The sequence below is a fragment of the Mustela lutreola genome, chromosome 2, assembly GCF_030435805.1.
Source record: "Mustela lutreola isolate mMusLut2 chromosome 2, mMusLut2.pri, whole genome shotgun sequence".
Lineage (NCBI taxonomy): Eukaryota > Metazoa > Chordata > Mammalia > Carnivora > Mustelidae > Mustela > Mustela lutreola.
In genome coordinates, this window is record NC_081291.1 from 9,185,316 (window position 1) to 9,204,670 (window position 19,355).

A 19,355-nucleotide genomic window follows, 5' to 3' on the forward strand; every position below is an offset into this window, starting at 1 on the left:
GATGCTGGTTGCCCATGGAGTTCTGCTGCCCCACCGCCCTTCTCTGTCAGCAAGCCCTAGGGCCCAGGCCCTGATGAGCAGAAACACAGGCCACTCAGCAAAGGGCTTATCCCAGACAGTGGTGGGTCAGAGGTGACCCTTCAGTGGGACAGTGGTCCTCTCTTAGTCCCTGGGTCCCTGAGCACTCGGGTTGGGACAAGGAGGTCTCTAGGCCTCTGGGAAGGTTCTAGAGTCCCAGCAGCACACGGCGCTGTGAGAAGGTCCAGCCCCTCTTTCTGCAGCTGGTCCAGCCTGGAAACCCGTTGGGAGAAGTCAGGGGGGAGGTCGCTCAAAGGCCCGTGGTGGGGCGAGGCGTTCGGAACCCCATGCCAGAGGTGGCCCAGGGAGAGCTGTGGGCGGCCCTTGGCCACACAGCCCAGTGCTGCCTCAGGGCGGCCTGTACAGAATGGGCATTTGCTGAGTGCTGGTGCATTGATTTGGGGCAGGGTTACGGCTCAGCCTCCTCGCTCTTGCTGTCCAGAACGGAAGCCGGTCCTCTCCCTCTCTCCTGTTCTCCCTCCTTCTACTTTCCTCGTCTCCTTTTCCCTGTGAGCTTCTCTCTCGCTGGCTCTGCAGCCCCTTAGCTCACTCGGAGCCTTGCCTACCTCTCTGGACAAGCTCTGTCCACTTTTAGGGGCATGGAGGGGGACGTGGCCATGACCCCCAACAGCTACTACGATTCCATCAGAGATGACAGCAGAGTCTACGGGAGCTACAAGCCCATGTCCCAGCGCCCAAGGGCCCTGGGGTCTGGCATATGGATCCGAGAGTCCAGGAACCCCACCTTGCATGCCTTCTCACCCACAGAGGCAGCTGGGGTTTGGAACCAAAATGAGACTGACCTGAGGGGCCAGTTTAGCCCAAAGAGCCAAAGCTAATGCACAGGACTCTCGGGAGTATGGGTCAGTCTGTCCTTAAGCCTCCTGATGATGGCTGGGTCCTGAGCCTCTCCCTTGACTTGAGCGTTCAAGATTAAGGGCTCATCTGGTCCAGAAGGCAGATGCTTGCTCCGAGCAGACCGTGGATAAAACACTGCCGGCAGGAGGGCGAGCAGGCAATCTGGTTGAACAGAAGAGCTTAGCCCAGCTGGGGAGCAGTCTCTGAGTTTCCTCTCCTGGCCTGTTGTGCCCAGAGAGGAGAAGGGCGTGTCTTCAGTGAGCCTGCTCTCTGGGGCTCGGCCGCAGGCTCTGGAGGAGGGAGCCAGAGGCCCCAGGCTCTGCAGCTGACCTGGTGACCGCCAGTGGCAGTACCAGGCTGCTCTGGGTCCGTGGCTGCCTCCAGAGCAAAGGTTCTCAGCCTTAGCATGCACGAGTCACCTGGAAAGCTCGCTAACACACAGGTGCCTGGGCCTCACCTGATTCTGATTCCCCAGACCTGGGTGGGGCCGAGAATCTGCATTTCTCCCCAAGTTCCCAGCCGATGTTGTTTCTGGTCGGGTGACCCACTTTGAGAACCATTGATCTAAAGCCTGAAGGAGTAAATTCCTAACCTCTTTGAGAATGTGAAGTTACAGAGCATCTTTGCAGAAAGAAAAAAGTACGCATACGAAATTTTTACGATTTGCAAAAGGGTTTCCAGGCACCACCCCGTGCTCGTCCTCGGACTGCAGCAAGAGGCCCTACTTGAGAAGAGCCAGATCGGTAAAGGCCAAGGCCAAGTGGACACGCCACTCAGAGGAGTCACAAAGGGCAGAAGGAAGATGCCTGGTTAGCTGTGTTTCTGGCAGAGAGAAGAGGCCACCAAGTGAACCGATGGAGAAGTCACAGGGCCCGATGGGATAGTGTGACCCCGGGAGGCAGAAAGACCGGTTGTAGGTCAGCCTCAGGCATCAGCGCTGGAGCCGCCAGGCCTCGTCTTCATCTGTCTGTTGAAAGTGAAGAGCTATCCCATCTCCAGGTTCCTTCTAGCTTTTAACTCGTGAGGTTTCAAGGCACCGCAAAATCACAAGACCTCGAGAGATTTTTAAAACCTCAACTTGTACTGCAATCAGAGCTGAGATACCGTAGCCTGGTTGGAAGTAGCTTCCAGAAACTAAATGTTGTAAACCAGCGGTGTTTGATGACTGGCCGTGTTGGGCTGGGATTGGCTTCATCAAGAGCGATGAGTGATTTAGGTCCTCCTGAGGGGAGACAGGGTCTTGAGGACTAGAAGGAGGCACAGGGCGCCCTGTAGGAGCCAGGGCTACCTGGAGGGCCGTGGGCCCCAGCCCCTGGGGGAGGGGGCGGCAAGCACAGAGTAAAGGAGTGAGGCTGTGATCTCTCGAGACTTGCGTTTCCTGCCCTGCTGGAGGAAGGCAGTTGCCTACTTCTGAAAGGGCACCTGGCACAAAGGGCCCAGGACGCAGAGACCAGCAGCCCCTGCCTGCTTTTGTCAGGGGACCTCTGAGTGGGCAGGAAAGAGCAAGTCAAGGGAACCATTTGGAGGGACAATGTCAGACCTAGGCGCTGGTCTTTAGAGGTGATGGGAGGTGGTGGCCAGAGCTCAGAAGGGTGTGGCCGGCACAGGTCAGACATGGGGCTCGATGGTTTGAAAGTGCAGCATGCCTGGGCCGCACAGAGGTGGCTGTCCCCGGGCTTGCTGGGGAGCCTGGGAGGCAGTCTGCTTCAAAGGCTTTGGTCGACCACCCTAGAAAAAAAAGGCAGAGAGAGAAACGGATGGTGATTTAGGGTATCTGGCTGGTCCCAGGTTGGGGATGGTGTTTTCTGAGCCGGACTTAAGGGGTATGGGAAGGGGTGTTGTAGATAGAGGGTTCTGCAGGGAGCATGGGTGCAGCCCCCAACTGCTTGGGCTATGTTCTGGAAACTCCAGTTTGTTTGCAATGGGAAGTACTTGGAAGGAGGTGACCGTAGAGGCATGAGTGGTGGAAGACCCCATCTGGGCTCCACCACAGGGGCCTTGAAGGTCCAACCAGGGGGCTCTTATTTGATGTTACACGCAGTCACATCCGTGGGAGGGGAGGGCAGTAGCCTGAGTGCTTTTGGATTTCAGGATGAGGGCTGGGATGAGCCCACTGGAAAAAATCCCCAGGATCCCTGGAGTGAGAGAGACATGGTTGTGAATTTCCGGCCTCACCAGTCACAGCTGGGTGACTGGATAAACCACTCAGCTGCAGAGCCTCAGTTTTGCCAGTTGTGCAATGGGGAGAATCAAGTTTCTCTTGAATAAGGGTTTCCCAGCCACGGCACTAGTAATGTTTGGCTTGTTGGGCCTTTATCCTGGGGGCCATCTCGTGCCTTGTGGGGTGTCTAGCAGCATCCCCAGACTCTGCCCCACCCCAGATGCCAGCAGCACCCCCAGAAGTGGTGCTACCCAACATGTCTCCAGACATTGTTAGTGCCCCCTGCCGAGGCAGAATCCACCCTGTCACCCCCGACCCAGGCAAAAACTGCTGCCTCACGGTGGGTGGGGTGGGGGGAGCATCGGCCACCACCTGGGTAAAGTATGCGGTACGGAGCCTGGCGCCGAGACGCTGAGTGTCCTTAGAGGACACTGTTAGCACAGGGGAGTCCCTTTGGAAGTCTCGTGGTCCTAGTCCAGTGGAACCAGTGAGGATAGAAGTTGGGTCGGCTGGAGACATCAAAGGGGTGGACTCCGTGGGGTTCGCCCACCAACAGAAGGGGCAGCACGGGAGCCTCCCTGAGCCTTGCACCTGGGTGGCTGGGGGGGGGCAGAGCTCTGCCCCTCGGGAGAGGGGACCATTTAGGACTCTGAGCTCTAGCCCCCTCACCCTGAGCCCAGGCTGCAGGTGGTCATCGAGAGCACTGCCCAGAGCTCCAGAAAGCTGTGCCTGCAGGAGGCCAGGGACCTCTGCCCCTCCCTGTGGGGCCTCCGTCCCCGAATCCCAAAGGCTGATGTGCACAAGGCATACATGAGGCTTAGGGAGGAGATTCAAGTTTGAGGCAGAAGACCGGATAGAGCCAAGCAATGGAGCTGGCGGCCAGGTTCCCAGGCTTCTGAGAGCCCCGTACAGGGAAGTCCTCTCTAAGAGCCTCGGGACTGCAGCTGGCAGTGATGGATTTTCCTCTTGGGCCGTTCTGTAGAAAATGGGCCGGCACCCCACAATCCTCAGGCTGCCGGAGTCCGGGGCAAGACCCCCAGCACGCGGCGTCTCCCTGGGCTGTGATGTGGGGTAGAGGCCCGAGGGCCTGTGGTCCTTGGCTGGGTCGGCCAGCCCCACCCCAGGGGCCCGCAGAGGGCGGCCTGCGTCTGTTTTCGGGGGACGGTGGGGGGTGAGCTGGCGCATCTTACCTGCTGAGGCAGGTCTTCCAAGAGCACGAGCGTGCTAGGGGCAGCTGCTTAGGTGGCGAGGTGGCATGTTTTGATACCTAAAACATGTTCCCTGAGAAATAACAAACCACTCGTCGGACACCCCCTTTCGTCCCTCCCACAACTTCAAAAGAGGACCACAAAAAAAAAAAAAAAAAAAAAGAGAGAGAGAGAAACACCTGAGAGACCAAATAGAAGCCTCACACCCTCACCCACCCCGTGCCCCGGAGGAGACGACCCCGTCCTGCATCTTCCACCGGGAGCGCCCGCTCTCAGGAGCGAGCTGGCGTGGCCGCGCAGGGGAGCGTGTGTCTGTGTGGGATGTGCCTTCATGCGTCACTCTATTTATGTTGTTCGCAGCCCAACGGTAGCGGCCAGGGCAAAGTCCCGGGGTCATTTTTGCTACCGCCGCCGCCTCCAGTGGCCAGACCTGTGCCCCTTCCTATGCCTGATTCCAAATCCACCAGCACTGCCCCAGACGGCGCCGCCTTGACTCCTCCATCACCTTGTAAGTGGACGATGAAACCGAAACCACAACGCCCAGCATCCCTGGCCCATCCAAACAGTCTCCACGGCAAAAAGAAAAACCCCTGCCCCGCCCACCGCCAGAGCCCCCCAACCCAGAGCGCCATGGAGCCTCCCACCCGGACAAGAGCAGAGCTGAGCCCCCAGTCATGGCCTCCAGGGCCTCAGTTGCACCAGCCAGCACCCCACGAGCCCCCCTGCCCACCCGCGGCTCCTAGCCGGGGGGCCCCTGGCCCAGGCCCCTCCCGGGGGCGGGAGGGGGAGCACAGTGGGGCACGCAGGCCAGGGGTGCTGGCCAGGGTGGGAGGGGGGCGGGGAGGCGCAGCCATGCCATCTTCATGCCTGATTGCTGTTTTTTTTCATTTTTCGTTTTTTTGTTTTTTGATTTTTGTTGTTTCGTTGTGCCCCGCTACACCAAAAAAAATTCAGTGTGACCACAAGGTGACGCCACTGCCATCCCCTTTTGGCCTTGCCCCCTCACCTCCATTCCGGGGCCCTTGGGCCTCTAACCGTACAGCAGGCCAGCCCCTGACCTCCTCCCCTTCAGTCTCACATTTGGTTTCTCGTTGTTCCTCTTTTTTTTTTTCTTTTTTTTTTTTCTTTTTTTTTTTCCTCCTCTCATCCCTCTCCCTTTCCCAGGTTGACTGTTCCAAGGACAAGGGAGGGCTCTGGGCCTCGGCTTACTTCATCTCTTTCTCTTCCTCTCTCTCTCTCTTTTAACCAATGACAAATTTTGTTAAAGGGAAAAAAAAAAAATCTGAGTTGAGAGGCCCAAGGTAGACCCGACGTGTGAAGGACAGGAGAGGTGGAGGGTGGGCGGTGTGCCGTCTGTGGGCAGAGGGTGGGCTGCGCTTCGGGCGCTCTGGGAGCCGGCAGACCCCAGGCCAGGACTGCCTGGTCCACAGTGGGAGGGGCGGCCCATCTCACTTTCCTCCGTCTCGCGCTCTCTGTTGCCTTCTTTCTCATGGTTTGAGTTCTTTCCCCCTCTCCATCCTCTTCATGCCATCTTCCCATCTGCATCCGCCATAAGACACGAAGTCATGGTCATGGTCATTGGAGGTGGGCAGGGTGGGAGAGGAGGCACCAGGCGGCAGAGTGGCTGGGGCGGGGTGGGGGGGGGGGCCCTGGACAGTATCTGGTGAGCATGCAGTCCCTGGGGTGTATCTGGTAGAGGGTGTGTGTTGGGGGGGAATCCCTGGCAGCCTGTGACACTCTTGTTCCTTCTGGGGACATCCACCCTGCTGGGGGTGCACAACCCATTCCCTCCCATAGGGTTCCAGCCAGAAAACCCAAGAAGAGCTCAGGGGTGTTGGGCTGCCCGTTTGCCCCTCAGGCTCCAGAACTGCTCATGGGCACCCAAGCCCTGGGGCTCTGCCACCTCCTCCTGTGCTACGGCCTGGGTCAGGCCCTGGGGACCGCGGGACCAGAGGCTCTGGCTCATGCATCAGAGGAGGAGGACGCCTGCTGGGTCCAAGCTGGCAGCCAGGTCCTCTCTCTGCCCCTGTCCCAGCCATCTCAGCCCTCCACTGGACCCCTGCAAGTTCCCTGAGCCATCAGCCCCATCCTTGGGACTGCCCGGCGTGGTTCTGTGATGCAGCACCGGCCCAGCTGCCCTGGTCGGAGAGGAGGCCTGGCTGAGCCGGCCTCCCCTGAGCAGGGTGGGGCCGGTCCGGCTGAGCCCCCAGCATCCCGCCCTCCCAGGCTCCCTCTTCCCAAGACCCAAGAGAGTCCGTGGGAAAGCACGGGTGCCTTGCTTCAACGAGGGCTAGCCTCAGTCCTGCTTGGTGCCTGCTTTGGGGACACAACGGGGTCTATGGGCCTCAAGCTAAAGCCTCCAGGGCCCCTCCCACACCCTGGGCCAGGAGAGAGGACATCTGGCTGAGGTGGAATGCTAGGGGTGGGGGACAGTGTGTGCTCCTGGTCAGTGAGCGGGTGATGGGACCCCCTCTGGCCTGTCCTTCCCACGGCCAGCCTAAGCCCTGGCAGCGTGGTCTAATCCAGTCTCTCCCTCTCTCAGCAGCCCCGAAGGGCAGTGCCCGGGCAGGCCCCAAGGCCTCACGGGGTCTCTCCCTCTCTTCCCTGCTCCCCACAGCATTCGCAACGACAGGCGCCTCCTCTGCCAACCGGTTTGTCAGCATCGGACCCCGGGACGGCAACTTTCTGAACATCCCACAGCAGTCTCAGGTAGGAGGCTCCACCCGCGAGGTGGATGTGGGCACAGGGGGAAGAGGCAGGGGCGGGGGCATCACGGGGTGGGAGGGAAGACGCTGGCTCCTTGAGGCCAATCCGGGAGAAGGGGCTAGGGCAGGGCTGGAGGGCCCAGGCTTTTGCAAGCCCAGCTGAGCCTGCCTCCCCAGGCAGCCCCCAGGTCCCCTAGCTAATCAGCTAATTGGATAATTAGCTCTGACAGCCCCGGCCCTGGGGAAGGCGGCCAAAGACCTGAGGCTAGAGGCGCTCTGGGCCAGGCCTGGTGGTAGCCCGAGGCCGAGGCCCCGTTAGGAAGAGGACAGCGTCTGCCTGTTGCTCTGCTCCCTCTCCAGCTGGAAGCCCTGGCCCCCAGCCCTCCCCTTCTTCCTTGGCTTTGGGTGGGCTGGGCAAGGGGTGGAGGAGGGACAGAGCCATCCTGGTGGGCTGATTGCCCAGAGACTCTGGCACCCAGGGTAGGGCAGGGCCTGTTGCCACCCTGGAGGCCCCTCCCTCAGGTCCCCATGAATCCCGTTAGAGGGGAGGCCGGGCTGTTGGAATCTCCAGTCCAGCTCCCGCCCGCCCGTCCCCGGTTCTCACAAGGAAAACTCCAGCCCTCCTGCTGGAATGCCCTGGATCTGGTTTTGTCCAGGCATCTGTGCTCTCGCACGCACGTGGGCCCCCTCCTCCCTGTGCCTGTCCCCCAGAGGCTGGAGCCCCGGGGCCTTGGGGTGCAGGGAGGACCCACCTCAGGAGCAGGGTGGAGGCCCGTTTAACAAAGCCCCAGGCTTCTCGGAAAGGAACATGCAAATAATCTTTCTCTTTTGCGCATTTTACCAAAACACCATCCTGTGAGCCCAAGGCCTGGAGGCTTTCTCCACCCCAGGAAATCCACCCCAGCCCAGAGCCCCAGGGCCACCTCTTGCTGCTCCGGCTCCTTTACTGCTCTGAGGCCTGAGTCCAGAGAAAGTCGGTGGATGCAAGTTTTGTGTGTGTGGTTTGAGGTTTTGTTTTTTTTTCCCTTTTCCTTTCCCTCCCTCAAAAAAAAAAAAAAAAAAAAAAAAAGCCAAAAAACTTTGTCAAACTTCAAACTTCAGAGCTCCCTAGTGGCAAGGAGGGGAGGGGAGGGGAACTTCAACCCCCTCCAGCTTCCCACCCCCTTTCCCCAGAGTCACGTCTGACCCGTCTGGTTTCCAGGAGCAACCAGACATGATGTAACACCCAGATGAACTTGAACTTGGGGGTGTTGAGAAGAAAAACAATGGCTCCGAGCAGGGGCTGGAGCCAGCCCCCTCCGCTGCTCTGTGCCAGGGAGGCCGAGAGAGCCCTGCTGGCAGAGGGTGGGAGGGGGTGCCAGAGGAAGGGACAGCAGGCGGGCCTCCCCTCCTGGCGCTGGGCTGGCACCAGGCGGCAGGGCTCCATCGCTCCCGCCCTCCCTCCCCCTGCCCCAGCGCCTGTAACTCCGAGCTCCCCAGCTCCCCGCTGCTTGCTTGCTCTTGGGGACCACTGCCGTGAGTCCGCCCCGCTCACCCTGTTTCCGCCTGCCTCCGTGTGCTTTCTCTTCACTTTCTCTGCTCACTTTGCTTGGACTTTGGGGCCAAGGCAGACTTGGAGGCAAGTTTGGGAAACAGTTTTTCTCCCCCTTGTTTTGCAAAGCAGCCTGAGCCCCGGGCCCCAGCAGGCAGGTGTGTCTGGGGGTGACGGTGGGGGCGGTGGGGGCGACTGGAGCCGGAGGAGGCCCACAACAGCCGAGAGCCCTTGGACCTGGGGGCAGGCAGGCGGCTGCAGCGGGCGCAGGGGGTACCGTGGGGGGCGGTTTCCACAGTAACCAGTGACTTTAGCTGATCTCTGGAGCACCAGATGGAGAGAGAACAATAGAATGAGGGAAGAAAAGAGAATTTTAGCAATTTTGTCATTCCCTGGGCAGCGCTTTTTACTTAGTTTTAATCAATTTTGGACCTGGCTCAGGAAGCAGAAAGGGTGAGCAGAAAAAGCCACTTTGTGCTTGGCAGCAGATGCCCCCCCCTTCCTGGGACCTATGGGGAGGCACTGGGGAGCTATCCTGGAACCACCTTTGTCTGCAACTCCAGGCCTTGAACTGGGGTCTTCCTGGTCTGCGGGGCGGGGAGGGGGAGGGCAGGAGGGGCTTCCCAATCTGAACACTGGTGGTTTCCCCCTCCTGTGCAGCTCCGAGGGAACCAGCCTGGCACCTTGGCTTGGTCCGACAAAGAGGGGCCAAACGTGCTCTCCGTGTCCCCGTTGTCACCTGCCTCCTTCCCCTTGCGGGGAGGGGGCGGGCCAGGCTTACACAGCGGCGCTGTAAGGGTTCCTCTGTTGTCTCCCCTTGCGAACGGGGTCCCAGAGAACACAGAGGCCTTAGACCGCAGGGATAGGGGCTCCCCCAGGCGGCTCCCTTCTCAGGCCAGGACTGGAAGCCTAGGGGCTGGCTGCTGACTTAGCTTCTGCCGAACTCGGGGTGCCTTTGGCCTGGGTTTCCCCTACACAGTGCCAGGTATCCCGTGAGACTCCCTTTAAAGACCTGTAGTTAGTTGATGGGGTTGGACCTTGGGCAGTTCCTCCAGGAGCTCGGCCACAGAAGGGCAGGTCTCTGGGTGTGGGCCAGCACGTGGCAGGAAGTTGGGCATCTCTGCCCACCCAGTAAATGCCAGCAGCACCAGTCATTGTGACAACCCCAAGCCCCCATTCCTCCAAATGTCCTCCATCTGCACCATCCAGCGGGGCAGGTGCCAGCCACGTGTGGCTGTTGAAGTTCAAATTAAATAACTAACTAGAGGGGCACCTGGGTGGCTCAGCCCTTTAGCATCTGCCTTCGGCTCAGGTCGCGATCCCAGGTTCCTAGGATCAAGTCTCACATCAGGCTCCCTGCTCAGCGGGAGTGGTGGGGGGTCTGCTTCTCCCTCCCCCTCTGCCTCTCCCTCTGCCTGTGCACACGCTCTATCTCTAATTAAAAAAAAAAATGTAAATAACCAACTAGAGAAAACTTTAGTCCTCAGTAACGGCGGCCACATTTCACTTGCTGAGACGCCACATGTGGCTCGTGGCTACCACACTGGATAGGGCAAACAGGGAACGTTTCCATTGTCGAAGAAGGTTCTAGGTAATCTTCCAGGCCCTTTTTAACACTACAACTCCATGTGTTCATCCCTCAGTAGAAGACTGCCCATGGTCCCAGACCAGAGCCTGAGGGGCGGGTCCAGCCAGCGGGCATAATCTGTGCGGCTCAAACAAGTGGTTTTAAACACTGACAGCTTTCACATGGGATGCCGTCCGGACTTCTGGCTTCTTTTGAAAAGCTGGCTGATCTCGCTGCCCTGGGGGCCTCACTCCGGTGTGGCAGCCTTGGCCCTGGGTTCCCTGAGAGCATGCCACGTGTGGCGGGTAGGAACATCGACTTGGAACCTTCCCCTGTGTCCGAGTCCTGGCGAGTCCTGGCTGGGCTGTGTGGGCAGACCATGTAGCCTCGGGCAGGCCAGCCCCACTCTCCCCACCCGGCTCTGTGTGGGCTTGGAGCACGGGTAGGATGGTCTGCTACCCAGTGCCAGCTCTGTGGTTAGCCCTGCTCGGCATTTCAGATCTGTGACCCAGAGCCTGGGAGTTGCCCCGATATACATTTCCAGGGACCCTTTTCTGGCCCCAAGGGTACTAGTAGTTCTGCACAGGTCCTGTAGACCAGAGAGGAGAAAAGCTCCCTTCCCTCCCCTCCCCCGCTGCCCCTTGGCCACAAGGTGGGGCCAGAGCCTTTGATGGAGGGCATTGCCAGGCCGCCCAGCCCCTGGGTCAGGTGTATTTTGTGATGAGGAGCCACGGAGACTGGTTTGTGGGAAGGCGGCTCCCCCTGCTGGCACCCTGAGGGAAGCGCCTCCCGCCGCAGGGAGACTGGGGTCCTTCCCCTGCGCCAGGTGCCCTAGGGTAGAGGATCAAGCACAGGGGGCTATGGGGCCCCTCCCCCAGGCCAGGGACTGCTAGGGACTGAAGCCATGTGCTGTCCCCCCCCTCCCCAGCCTTTCAGCCTGTGGGACCTTGGCTGGGGAGTACAGACGGGAATTTCTGCTTTTAATCCAAAGAGACAGAAAGAAAACTCAGCAAGAAGCTGAGCCACCCCCACCCCACTCCCCAAACCCCTCTGGGGACAAAAGCTCCAGCCTGGCATCCTCCCCACCCTGCAGGACCCATACAAAAACCTAAACAATTGGAAACATGGCCAGATCCCAGGTCTGTGCCTGTGCCAGCTCCAGCCATGGGGGTCCCACCCGCTGGGCACAGTGCCCACGGGAAGGCCAGCTGGACCCTAGCACTGGGGGGCAGGGTCTCTTGGGGGCAACAGGATTCCCACAGGAGGTACCGACAGAAGGGGGGTGTACCTCTTCGTGGGGTGTTGGTGTCCTTGGCTTTGCTGGAGGTGAGCCCTCCAGGGGCCTTGAGCTCCAGCCTGCAGTCTGCGGACCAGGTGGGCGCAGAAGAGACTTGCCCCTGCTATTCTCAATACGGCCTCTTTTTGTCCCATTTCAGTCCTGGTTCCTCTGATAAGATCGACAAAAAGAAATGACAAAATGTAAAGAAGAGGTTCCTCAAACGGGGGGAGAAGAAATTTTGAGACGTGGAAAAATCCCCCAGCCCAGCCCCACCGAAAAGCAAAAATTAGACGTCGTCAGCCACTCAGCCCTTCTCTCCTCCAGCCCGGGGAGCCCTGCAGGCCCCCAGAAGCAGCCCAGTTCTCGGAGAGCCCTCGGAAGAGGTCTCGGGGGAGCTGTGCACCAGCAGCCAAGCAGAAAGAAACATGCAAACGGACTCTGTTAAGTAGAGGACAGAAAGAAAGAAAGGATGCAGCAGAACTGCCTTTCTCCCCTCCCTACCCCGCCCGACCTTCCGGGGAAGGAACAAAATCAACCCAACAAAGAAACCAGCACAGTTCTAAAGGGGCCTGTCCTCCACCCTCACCCTTTTTAGGGGAACCCCACCCCCAACTTGGGCCGGAGCTTCACTAGGGAGCCCGGGGGACAAGCTTGTACAAATGATGGGGGGCAGATCCAGAGGGTTTCTCCCTCCAGACTCCGCCCCCTCCCTGCCTGTCTACCCGCCCCCCCCCCTCAGCCCCCACTGCCTTGGCCTCTGGCTTCTTCCCCCAGCTGCTCTGGACTAGGTGAGGCCGGTGCCTTCCTGGTTTCCCTGCCCTACCTTCGGGCTACAAGCCCCTGGGGCGGGGGGCAGGGAGAGGCCCCTGGAGCTAGTTTCTTGCTCCTGCAATGGAGGGTGTCCTGTCACCCCACCCTGAGCTTCGGGGTTAGTTTCAGGGCCCCAGACCCCTCTGTACAGTCCATAGGATAAAGTCGGAATGCTACAACAGCCCGTCCCAGCCTGGGACAGGCCCCCTCTTCCCGCCCTCTGCAGGCCGGGAAAATCACTCTCTCGCCGCGCCACGAGTGAGGGGAGGTGGGCCCCAGGGTCGCCCCCACACCCCAGCCCCGCATGCAGGTGCCCTCGCTCCGCCCCACCGGTCCCTGCCCCTGCCCCTCACGCAGACAGCCCTGCTGTGGCCGGGCCGGAGAGTGGAGCAGAAAGGGGACCCCGGAGCCGAGCGAGGAGGACGAGGCAGCCGCCGCTGCCACCGGCTAAGCCGCCCACCTGCGCTAGGTAGGCGTCCTGATCGTCGCCGACTTTCAGTTCCTTTGGAGGGTGTTGGGTGTTGTCCTTTTTCAAAAGTTTTTTTGGAGCTTTCTCTGTCCCCCCCAACCCCAACTTTCTCCACCATATGGGCCTCTTGGCCACTTCTCTCTGGATTTCAGCTGTAATGTCTTTACTCTTTCTTTAGGGGTGGGGCATTCATTGTTTGGGTCTTTTGCCGTCGCAACTGGGAACTCCTCCATTTGAGCAACTTGGGGACAATTTGGTAACACACCACAGGAAGTAGCTCTCCCCCCTCCCCCTGCAGCCCCTTCCTCCCCCACCAAGGGATGGTTGGGGACCTGTCCAGAGGGTCTTCTGAAGCCCCCTGGGAGGGAGGGAAGCAAGAGCATGCCCAGCCCCCCTCCAGGGTGTGACTTGGCCCCTCTGGCTTGTCTTTCTGTGCCTTACTCCCTCCTCCCTGCATCTCCCTTCCTCGGCCCCCTTCTGGAGTCCTCGTGCCTCTCTCTCTCTTTCTTAACTGTATGAAAACACAAAGCACAGGTCAGGATCCTCTGAAAGTCAGTCAACCCAACATTGCACCGTAGGGGTGGGTTGTGGGCTTTATTTATTGTGAATCTAGTTTGTGAGGCTGTGGCCCCAGCAGGGAGGGAGGGAAGGAAGGAGGGGGGGCAGCTGGCTGGGGAGGCGAAGAGGGCCCTGACCTGGGCCAGAAGGGGCCGGCGAGTGGCGTCTCCTCACCCGGAAGCCGCCAGGTGGCTGGCCCCAGCAGTGGCTTTTGTTGGAAGTTGAGCGAAGGCCCTCCCCCGTCTGCGTGCAGCCCCTGGGGAAGACCGGGACTGAGAAGCAGGGGATAGGGGATCCCGCGGGAGCCTGGGGGGGGGGCGTGGGGAGTAGGGCGGGGGGGGGGGTGGGGGGCCGGGTGGGCCGGGCGTGACGCGCGGTCAAAGTGCAATGATTTTTCAGTTTGGTTGGCTAAACAGGGTCAGAGCTGAGAGGGGAGCGGAAGGGACCCCCTGCCCGGCCGCACGCGCCCCTTCCCTCGAAGACAATCGGGGCCGCGGGCGCGCTGGGCCCGCGGGAGCCGGGGTCTGCGGGGCGCCCGCCCGGGCGAGGTCGGAAGCTGCAGGCCAGCTGGGCCGGGGCGGGAGCGCGCCCGGCGGGGCTGCCCGGGCGGGCAGGGGGGTGGGGGCCGCTCCTTTCCCAAGTGTCGTTGTGAGGGGGCAGGCGAGGGGCGACGAGGGCGACAGGAGATGTGGGGACGTGTTAGAAGAGAAAAAAAAAAAACCCACAAAAAATATATATGGGGGAAATGAACTTTTTTTTTCATTGAACCAAGTGCAATGCATCAGAGAGTTTTCCTATCTTTGTATGTTAAGAGATTGTTAAGAAAAATTCTATTTTTGTTGTAATGTCCTCGCGGCTCTGGGGACGCTAAAAGAACTGGGCCTGCCCCGCCCTGCGCGGGGATAACGAAAGCTGAGTGTTTTTTCCTTTTTTTTTTTTTTTTTTTTTTCGTTCGTTTTCAGTTTTGTTTTTTTTTTTTTTAAGTCGTTTTCCTGCGTTGACGAGGATGATCTGGGGTTTTTATTTGTTTCGTCGTTCGTTCTCGGTTTCGGTGGGAGGGCTGAAGGAAACGTTCACATTTTAGAGTTAAAAAAAAAAAACAAACACCTGGACATTAAAAAAAAAAAAAAAAAACACCACAAGATCAAAAAGGAAAAGGACGAGAGAAAATTATTTTTAAGATAATTCAACATAAAAACCCTGGTGCTTCTTACATTATAACGTACGTTTTAAAAAAAAACCCACAAACTATTATACATAAGTTTATGAATCAGTTAAATATCCTGCACTTGTTAGGAACACGCATATCCCTTCTTTGTTGAGTTTAACGGAACGGGACAGCGGCATACGCCCGGCGGCTGGGCTGCTCTGGCCGCGGGTCTCCCCGGGCGCCCCCTCCCCAGGGCCCAGCGCCCCCTCCTCGCCTCATCCCCGTCCGGGCACGGGGGCGCGGCGGGGGGGTCCCCAGCCCCTCCCCCGCAGAGGTCAATGCCAACGAACAAACGTCCCCTCCCTCCCTCCCTCTCCGCCCCGAGCGCCCTTCTTTGAGCCAGACGCCAACTTGACCCTCACCAGCATTATCAGGAGCGCGCTCAGCAAGTTGGTAGTTACCCCCCCTTTTCCCCGGCGCCCCCGACTCAACATCACTCCTTCCACCCCTACCCCTACCCCCGTCACCCACCGGGGAGCACGAGGAAGGCTCGAAGCTCCAGGACAGGACCAGCCAAGCTGACAGGTCGATTCGCCCAGGCCCGCGCCCGCACGCACGCACGCACAGGGCCCCGCACACAGCCCCACCCCACCCTGCAACCAGCCCCGTCGACTGCCTTACACACCCGCCCCCGCGCTGGCCGGCCGACCTAGTGCCTTGTTCTCACCCCCGTGCTGGCGGAGCGGACGCCGCGCTCTGGGTCCCAGAGGGGCCGGGTGGCTCAGACGACCCACCATTTCCTCACCCCGACCGTGCTGAACGGACCCCCCACACGAGAGAAAATAAAGGAGCAATAAAGTCACGAGAAATTTCGTCCCCCAATCGAGAGCCCGAGGGGCACCCCAGCCCCGCCTCTGCTCCCCCCACCCACTCACCCTCGGGGCGCCCCCCTTCCCCCCCAAGCCAGCCTGGGCCAGCCCCGCTTCGGCCCCTCCCGGGAGATCCGTGCGCCCGACCAGCACCAGCATCGCGGACCGCAAAGGCCGCCCGTCCCGTCAAACAAGTTTCTTCTTAGGCTAAGAAACGCAGTATATACGAGTATCTCTATATATAGTACTAATGGATTTGGTGTGCTTCCCCCTTAGCGTCCCCTGTCCCTCCGCTCCTCCTCCTTCAGCCTGGTCTCCCCCTCTCTCTGCCCTCCACCCCCGTCTCTGCACTGAGATACATAAGAAACAAGGGTAGTTTACTGTCTGTTTTGTTTTCTGGGTTTTCAGTGTCCTAGCGGAATGCAAGTAGGCAGCCAGCCCGTATGTTCCCTCTCCGCCCCGCCCCGCCCCGCCCCGCCCCCGTCACTGCGCTTCTGTTATACCATCTTTGCCTGACTCTCTCCGGCTTCTCCATTGAATGGCTAATGTGTATGTGAAATAAAGAAATAAAGAAAAACAAAAGTAAGAGCGCCCGAGCCTTCGCTAACGCCTTCGTCCGGGGACTGGTTCGGGATCCGTGGGTGGGTTGCCGCGTCGGTTCTGCGCCTCAGCGGACGCGGTCAAGGAGCGTGTATCCATGAGTCTCCAGGAGGGGGCGCCAGTGAGAAGGGCAAAGACTCCCCCCGTCCCTCCCCACCTCTCTCGGTGACCCCAGCCGGGAAAAAAGAGGCACCAGTTTAGTCCGATGAGCTGTCTGCCATGTTGGTTCCCGCACCTCGTCCCTGGGAGGGAGACGCGGGAAAGGCTATTTCCAGCGGTTGGTGGGTGATTTAAAAAGAAAAAAAAAAAGAAGAAGGTGGCCTGCTGGGGGGCCCCCTGGGGGCGACAGTCGCCCTTCCAGACCCCTGGGACCCTTTTCCCCGTTGGGGACGTCCTCACTGTTCCCTCTTCGGGGAAGTTCGCCCCAGAGCAGGCGCAAGGCATCATCCGCCCTTTCCTCGACAGCCCTGGGCTGAGTTCCCGGTGACCCTCGGCTCAGAAGCAACGCTGCGGAGGTCACCGCACCTCAGGGCTCACGGCCGCTCGTTCCGTCTTGATGGGCCGGGCCGCCCCGTCGGGACTGCCGTCGGGGCCGGCCGGGGTCGCGGGCTGCGAGCGCACCGCGGCCTCGGCCCTACGACAAGGCCCGCGGCGGGCGCCATCGATGGGGCCCCGATGCGCGGGTCTTTTGCGGGGCCCGGACGGGGCGGGGCCTGCGGCCAGAGCCGCCGCCTGGTCGCGCAGCAGCCGCACCAGGAAGCCGATGTATTTCATGGCCAGGCGGAGCACCTCGTTCTTGCTCAGCTTCCGGTCGGGCGGGTGCGTTGGCAGCAGCTTCCTGAGCTCTGCGAAGGCACCATTCACGTTCTGCTGCCGCCAGCGCTCCCGGCTGTTTGTGAACACGCGCCTGGCCACCTTCTGGGGCTGGTGCCCTGCGAACAGGAGGGGTTGGGTTGGCGCCGTGGCCCAGGAGGCGCCCCCTCCTGCCCACGTTTCAGGCACCCAGAGCCCTCGGGAGGGCACTTCCACATAGGCGGTGGGCTGGGGCTCCCTCCATCCAAGGGATCCACAGGCAGGACCCAGGCATATCTCCCCTGCTAGTGAGCAACACGGCTCCCACCCCCGCAGCCAAGATGAGGACATCACAGGTCCCCGCTGCAGACAACTGAGGCCTTCTGTATCTCTGTCCACACCTTCCTGTCAACAGCTGAGATTCCGAGGGACATGTGTCCTGTGGCTGTCAGTCTGGGGAGCTGTCCCTGTGGTCTTCATTCTGGAGCATGCCCCTATATGTGGCTGGAGGTGCAAGTGGGTCTGAGAGGTCCCCGTGGGTCTGAGAGGTCCCCTAGGTGCCAGCGTGGTCCTGTCTTGGGAGAACTCCTGGTATACCTAAACGGCTGTGGTCATGTCTGATCGTTGCCGGGTGGTTGTGGTCGTGTGGCTGTGGTTCTGTGGCTGACGCTTGTGGGGCCATGGTCCTAAGTGACTGTGGTTGTGTGGCTGTTCCTTGTGTGGTTCTTATCCTGTGGCTGTTTCCTGCGTGGCTGTGCCTTCTAGTGGGGGCTGTCATCTTGTGGCCCCCATGCCATGGTGCATTTTGCCACGACTCTTGGTGGCTGGTTGGGTGGCTGTGGTTGTGTGGGGCTGGCCGCGGGTCTGCGGTTTTGCACGTGGGTGTAACCTGAGTACTGGAGGCCTCGTGTGGGCTGTTCTGCATGTGTCCCTGCGGCAGACAGGAGTCCCAGCAGGTGGCTGTCTGTGCACACAAAGTCATACTCACCCTCAGCCAGCTCCAGTTCACAGTGGCTCGGTCTCCGCTTCAGCCGGCTGCTGGGGAAGAGGCCGAAAGCTCCTGCCGGCCCAATGTAGAGGCTGTAAGGGGTCGTGGGTCACTAATGCCTTGTGGGCAAGGACCCTGGCCCTGGATTCCCCCCAGGTCCCAGCCCTTCACTGACCTGTTGAGGAAGGGGTCAGGGTGATAATGCAGGGCCAAGGGGGGTGGGACAGTTCCCAGGGCAGAGAGCTGCAGCAGTGGGGGTCGCAGGGCGCTCAGCTCCGTGGTGGCCATGGTTACTCCTGGGGGCCTGGTGTGGCCCAGGCTGATCACCGGCACACCAGGGGGCAGCCTTGGGGGTGAGGAGCCTTGGTGGCCCATCTCTTTCACCTTCGGTGGCCCAGGAGAGGCAGGCTTGGGGGGCGGAGCAGGTGCTGGGCTGGGGGCACACACCATTTCGGCCTTCTCAGTCATGGTGGGGCCCACCTCTGCCTGGGCCTGGGGCGGGCACATGGACCCCGAGGGGGTGCTCACCTGTGGGAGGGAAGGAAGCTAGTGGGGAGGGAGGAAGGAATCAGATGCCAGCACATCCCTTTGCCCAACAGTGCCTTCAAAGGAGAGGGAAAGGGTGGTGGTGGTGGGGGGGTGGTTCCGTGCGTGAAGGCAGGTGGGCTCAGAAACCACCAGGACATGCGAGGAGGATGTGACACAAGGGCCAGAGGTAACTAGCGGGTCTCTGGGCGGCCCTGAGCTCAGCAGGGCCAATCTCTGAGCTATTTGTGACCCACGAGGACCTCAGTTGCCCAGCTTCTGAACAAATTTCCCTTATTCCAGAATCCCTTCTCGGCTGGAGTCTGGAGAGAGGGGTGAGGAAGGAAGCTGGGATGGAGCCTGTGTCCCCAGGATGACCCTGTAACCCTCAGATCTGATCTCGAGACCCTCATTGATACCACGTGACCTTAGAATCCCTCTATAATGGACTCTGACCCTTCACTGATACCCCGCCTCAGCTGACCATGTGGGACTCCGCTATGACCCTGAGGGCTCTTCTCATTGCCTCCATATCACACCCTGAAAGTCCCCCATAATTGCTCCATTGACTCCCACCCCCACTGAAAACATCCCCCTTACTAGACCTGTAACCCCACTGCTGACGCTGTGATAAAAAATGCTGACCCAGGATCCCCAAACCCTGACCCCACTGCCTAGTACCTACAGTCATGTCCCAACCCTTCTCTGGCCCTCCCTGATGTCCCCCACGCCCCATTTCCTATCCCCATCGCCACCCACGCCTTTGCACCCTGGCTTAAACGTTTTGGCCCCATGGCTTGGAGTATCCAGCAACTTCTGGGACTCCTGGCTCCCCTGCCCCCTCTTCCTAGGTAGATAGGCCCTGGGGAAGCTGACCTGAACTCTCACTAAGGAGGTGCCCCCATGAATGAATGAATGAATGAATGAACCAATGATCAAATGAATACAGGCACTCCCAGGATCCCCCACCTTCAGGCGGACTCTCCTCTTACCCCTGCACTGGTCCTGCTGTTTGGTGAGTGCCCTGGCTCTGTCCTTCAGGGTCGGGATGCGGTTGGGTTTCAGGCCAGGCTCCGTGGCCCCGATCCGATCCGGCCTCTGCGTTCACGGCCGCTGGGAGCTTGCCGCCCCCTCCCGGCAGCGGCGTCGGGGCCGCGCGTCTTCCCGGGCTCCCGAAGGCCGGGGCGAAGGCGGCGTGGATCCCTCG

At 60.1% G+C, this 19,355-nt stretch overlaps 2 protein-coding genes across 10 annotated transcripts in view; one reads left to right on the top strand and one right to left on the bottom strand.

Annotated features, from left to right (window-relative positions):
- NFIX (nuclear factor I X) overlaps positions 1 to 14,360 on the top strand; it is a 97,105-nt gene extending 82,745 nt beyond the window's left edge. For 6 of the 8 annotated variants that reach the window (XM_059160156.1, XM_059160157.1, XM_059160153.1 and 3 more), the window contains 3 exons: positions 4,666 to 4,813; positions 6,923 to 7,014; positions 11,545 to 14,360. In XM_059160156.1, coding sequence (XP_059016139.1) covers positions 4,666 to 4,813; positions 6,923 to 7,014; positions 11,545 to 11,559 — 255 coding nt within the window. In that variant the 3' untranslated portion in view covers positions 11,560 to 14,360. The remainder of the gene's footprint in view (positions 1 to 4,665; positions 4,814 to 6,922; positions 7,015 to 11,544) is intronic. The other 2 variants (XM_059160158.1, XM_059160155.1) reach the window with 1 other exon arrangement.
- Positions 14,361 to 16,039: 1,679 nt separating this feature from the next.
- On the bottom strand, positions 16,040 to 19,280 carry LYL1 (LYL1 basic helix-loop-helix family member). Of its 2 annotated transcripts, none has more exons than XM_059160161.1 (4): positions 19,141 to 19,280; positions 17,799 to 18,151; positions 17,624 to 17,715; positions 16,040 to 16,775 (listed from the first exon to the last, which is right to left on the bottom strand). In XM_059160161.1, exons 2-4 carry the CDS (start codon positions 18,128 to 18,130, stop codon positions 16,360 to 16,362), a joined length of 840 nt encoding a protein of 279 aa, XP_059016144.1. In that variant the 5' UTR covers positions 18,131 to 18,151; positions 19,141 to 19,280; the 3' UTR covers positions 16,040 to 16,359. The 2 variants fall into 2 exon arrangements, with proteins under 2 accessions (XP_059016144.1, XP_059016145.1); XM_059160162.1 differs by having other exon boundaries at positions 17,799 to 18,169; positions 19,141 to 19,273.
- Positions 19,281 to 19,355: the final 75 nt, after the last annotated feature.